A 4,884-nucleotide genomic window follows, 5' to 3' on the forward strand; every position below is an offset into this window, starting at 1 on the left:
TAATGTGAAGTGACAAATACAACAGTACAACAGCTGACCAGCTGATTTACAGCCAGTGCTGCCAACGTATTTCGCGCGCATACGACGTTGCCTGCATGTTACGCGCTCACTATTTCGTGCCTTCACGTTGCAAATCTGGAGTGAGACAAAGTAATTAGAGTGAGACAATGTTAACATTGTCTCACTGATGAGCGAATTGGCCACTTTGCTTTCTCAAATCAGTGAGAGAACATGTACATTGTTAGGTAACTGTAGGAAAATGATATTTTTAAAGTACTTCGGACTAACTTTAAACAATCAATATTACGACTGTAATTCAATAAATCGATTTTGAGTTGGATTGGTAGACGCTTTTACAGTTCAGGTCTAGCATAACATTACGCCAACATGTGAACGATTTCGTGTTGCGTAACTTAACAGGTGTTTACAATGATGCCTAGCATACAGACGGTGGTGGGCGGGGCTATTTGGTGTTAAACGACATTAATGCGGGTTCATAAATTCCACGAGTCTACGTGTATACCTAATGTACTCTCATATTTAGGGTTTAGTCATGATTATTAAGTTCTCCTTATGTCTGGGGTTTTGTGTTTTCATACTTACGATAGCTCGAGTGCAGGTAAGTTGTACCAAACAATGACTGATTTTGGTTTTAATCGTTATGTTTAGATTCTTACTTATATGTTTTGATTTTATTAACTCTAATAAGTTACGGAGAAAACTCGATCAATTTGTAAATTCAGAATTCCAATGTTAGTGTGAATTCCAATGTATGTGAACATACGGAGAATAAGAAAAAATATTGTAAATTTAAAAATCCCATGTTATTCTTCTTGGAGAATATTGTACAATGTTGTAGTTCGCTCGTTTATGGATATATTTTTATCAAACTTGGCAAATGTCTTTATTTTATACCAAGCTATTATTACTTTTGAACAAACACACTTTATAACGCTCCCTGTATCAGCAAACCTTTTTACTCGTTAAACCTAGATGTTATTTAAATAGATTTAAGTGAAAATAAAATCAGGGAAATGGGAATTGGCTTAGTCTGCAGGTTTGCTGTGACGGGGGTATTACTATTCATATTATAGAAAAATCCTATTTTAATGTCTCTTAATCAATTAATTTGTCACCTAAAGGGGGCTGAAAATTAAGCATGATCTTAGCATTTAAGCACAGTTAGTCAATATTTGAGGAGGTACAGTGAGGAGAAATAGTTATTTGTGTAACTAGTGGTGAAAGTGGCACTTTGCTGCACACGAGAGCAATGTTTACGCACGAGCCGCAGGCGAGTGTGGAATGATCTCGAGTGCAGCAAAGGCCTTTTTCACTCGTGTTGCACATTATATTTTTCCTACAGTCACTATAAAGCATATAAATAATTAGTCTTTCAAACACTATACAACACGTTTTTAGGTTCAGCTGGCAACACAAATGGTGCCCTAGAGAAAGTAGTACCCGCGGTCCGTATCACTCCGCTATTTTTCCTCGGCAAGAAATGTGCTCCGCGTTTTGAGAATATAGTTCCGTATGTTTTTGTAATTTGAAGTGGTTTCCGCGCCTAAAAAAAATGCTTTAAAGGTATTTTCTTGTTTATTAAGATCGTAGGAATGTTTTAAAAACGTTTAAAAGAAAAGTCCAGAAAGTTCAGAAATACCGAAACGATAAACACGAAATGACAGGTTAAATCGTAGTCATAATAGTCAATCAGCTGCTCATAGTATTATTATCTTTAAGTGTTGCCAACCTATTTCCAAGCGTACAAGGATTACGTGCATAATAGAACCACGCTGTTTTGTGTTGGATCGTTGGAATCCTGATGTGCGGCAAAGTATAAACCGTACGACAAAGTATAAACCGTACGGCAAAGTATAAATATGCAGCAATTAGCAGCTTTCTGTACTATAAACAGTACAAGGAAGCCAACTTTGTCGGGTGACTGTAGGAAAATACTTGTTTCACGTACCATAATGTTGCTCATTCACACATAACGATGTCAACGATAAACCCCTATCAATCAAATCTTCACTTAAACGTTTAGCAAATAACTATTTACACTAAACCAGCAAAAAACGTAGCCACCAGATTTTGAAATGGAAGAAATTCTTACATTTTGTATATACATAGTAAATTCTAAAACACTAACATAGAGAAAAGGGTTTTTCATACCGACATTCTAATAAAACACAGGGTGGGCATGTGATACTTTATTTTCAAAAGTGTAATTCAACTAACGAAAACCAAGCAATTTCATTAAATAACTAAAAAAAATGATTAATCTCTTAATTGCTTAGCCTTAATGCAATTGATATTATGAGGTCTTACCTTAGCAATCTTAATGCATAGCAACATTAGGGATGCTAGGGTAAGACCTCGTAATATCAATTAACTTAATTTTACAAAAAAAAATTTCTGATTGTTAAGAAGTAAATGTATATTTGGAATTCAGGGCTGCTATTCTACCAGAGATGAAATGCAGCAAAGTTTCAAACGAATGACTGAGGAGCACGAGAGCCGTGTCATCAAGAACACAGTTCGAACGCATCTACCTGAGAAACCTGGCAAAGACAGTTCATCATCTGAGTCATCTGAAGAGGACAAGTTCAAGGGTCTCGATGGCAACCCAGTGCCCGGCGAAGACATATACCAGTGGGAGGTACAGCCGCCACCCACTCCAACTGAGTGGCAACAGTTTGATAAACCTCAGGAACCAGAGAGGTGGTAATGGCAAACAACAGCTTTACATTGACAAACCACAACTTAGGCCTAGAGCTTTGTTCTTGAGAAACTTTTTGAATGTGGTTATTACATAAATGTCAAAAATGTATTGTGAAAATCGAGCCAAAATGAATGTCGTCAATAAATCCACTTCATTATTACTAAAGAAATGCATTATCAGAGAATATGCATTTATCATTGAAACTAAAATAATACTTTTATGCGGAAGAACCTCTGACTGAGCAAATGTCCTATTTGTCCGCTTGGATCTTTAGTAAAATACATCCTTGGGATATTCTGTTTTTTGTTTGTTATTTTTTTGTATGTACTATTTTTAAATTTAAATAACACATGTTTGACTGGTAACTAGATTTTCTGATACAGAGAAGGAAATTTTTTAAGTTAAAAGTAAAATAGGTACATTAATCTAAATTTGATCATGATAGGCCTACATCCATAAACAAGAAAACTACAACTAACAGTTTCCTCTTCCTACATGAGAAGAAGGAACTGTATATGTTAAGCATTTTGGGTTTCTTTCAGTAACTTAACACTACAGGAATTTAACGCTTCAACCTACAACACTAGTTGTTTTGCAAGGCTTACACGATGACTGTAAATGAATATTGGACATTTACATGTTTTAAGTGAAAATTGTATTAAAAAAACACAAATTTGGAATCTAAGTATACAAGAGGGGGTTTTTCAACGCAACTTAAGTACATACTCAACTTAACCTAATACAACTACAGTGAAACTCCTGTTAACTACAAAACCAGTTTATATGTTGTTATCTCTATTTCAGTTTTATGCATGGATGCATGGATATCTATGAGGAATTTTTAAGTAGAATTTATCATAAATAAGACTCAACGTTGTAATTTTGCAAGCTCAAATAGAGTACGTATTGTAGGTTTACGTTTTTGTTTCAGGATTTGTAGTTTTTTACAGATCCATTTTTATTATGTTTTTGACAGTTCTATGAATAGTTGAGTCTTTAGGTACTGGAATCACATATGAAAATGTCAAACCTATCTCGGCATGAAACCAATGATTTACTTTTGTTGTAGAATAGCCTACATACCCGTCGAGATTTTGAAAATTCTATTTTGAGTCTTATTCACAAGACGTTCCCAATAACACTAGAACTCATAGATAGTCCCGGATCTAGGTCTTACTGTACCGCCACCGGTAATAGCTTCTCCCCAAAAGGAGAAATAAACAAAGAAGTAGGGGATATAATTATTTTTATTTTGAGTACGATAAAAATGTAAGTGTGAAAAGCTTAGATACTTTTTTACACTTTAAGCTACATTTGTAACGTTGTATGTGGTAAGGCGTGATTTTTTACTCCGCCATCGTTTCTAAACAACAATACAGTTTTCCACGTTTTCAGACATTTTCGTTGTTTAATGCTATTTGTTTATCCATGTTATCAGTTTTAAAAGTTTATGCATTTTTGATATATTATTTTATCGGTTTGTGTGGTACATACACTGCTAGTTTGAATATACAACAAACATAATGTCAGTTTGTCCATTTTAGCTGTTCTACTTTCTACACATTACATCCATGTTTTCGTCATATAAATGCTAACCACGCCATTCGTTTTCCATGCTGTTCACGTAATTTATTTGCACTAGTGTAGAAAGTGAGTACATTGGTGTAAAACAAGCTAAAAAAATATCACTAAACATTTGCGAAGGTTAGTTTAAAATTTTAAAATCCTTCCCGATGAGGTATTTTGTGGGTTTCACCGACAATGATTCTGTTTATTGAAGGATAAACAAACTTTTATAATATTTCAGACCGTTTAATACTTACAGTTTTTGCTCGCCGTTGAAAAAAGATTGTTTAAGTTTAGTATAACTGATATATTTTTTATGTCCATTTAATTGCATCCATGTAATGCGTCAGAATTTCATATTATTGCGTACATTACTATACAAAATGGGAGCGGTAGTTTATAGAACTTGACCACCAGAGAGGGATTTACATAACCGAGATCACTTGACGTCACTACACTAGCATACTAGCATCAGACATGGCTGTTAGATGTAATATACAGTACAGGACATTACATAAACTGCCACAACAGATGAACACGACTGTTATATCAGATGTTATGTTTTTCTTCTTGTTGTCATTACACTGGCGTACAAG

The 4,884-nt window shown here is 34.6% G+C and overlaps 1 protein-coding gene across 1 annotated transcript; it reads left to right on the plus strand.

The window, feature by feature from the left end:
• The first annotated feature begins 463 nt into the window (after positions 1-463).
• Positions 464-3,006, plus strand: LOC128987594 (uncharacterized). The gene is made up of 2 exons (XM_054408526.1): positions 464-619; positions 2,453-3,006. Exons 1-2 carry the CDS (start codon positions 554-556, stop codon positions 2,726-2,728), a joined length of 342 nt encoding a protein of 113 aa, XP_054264501.1. The 5' UTR covers positions 464-553; the 3' UTR covers positions 2,729-3,006.
• Positions 3,007-4,884: the final 1,878 nt, after the last annotated feature.

The sequence above is a fragment of the Macrosteles quadrilineatus genome, unplaced genomic scaffold, assembly GCF_028750875.1.
Source record: "Macrosteles quadrilineatus isolate MER2022 unplaced genomic scaffold, UCM_ALF_1.0 Scaffold_2__2_contigs__length_208266976, whole genome shotgun sequence".
Classification (NCBI taxonomy): domain Eukaryota; kingdom Metazoa; phylum Arthropoda; class Insecta; order Hemiptera; family Cicadellidae; genus Macrosteles; species Macrosteles quadrilineatus.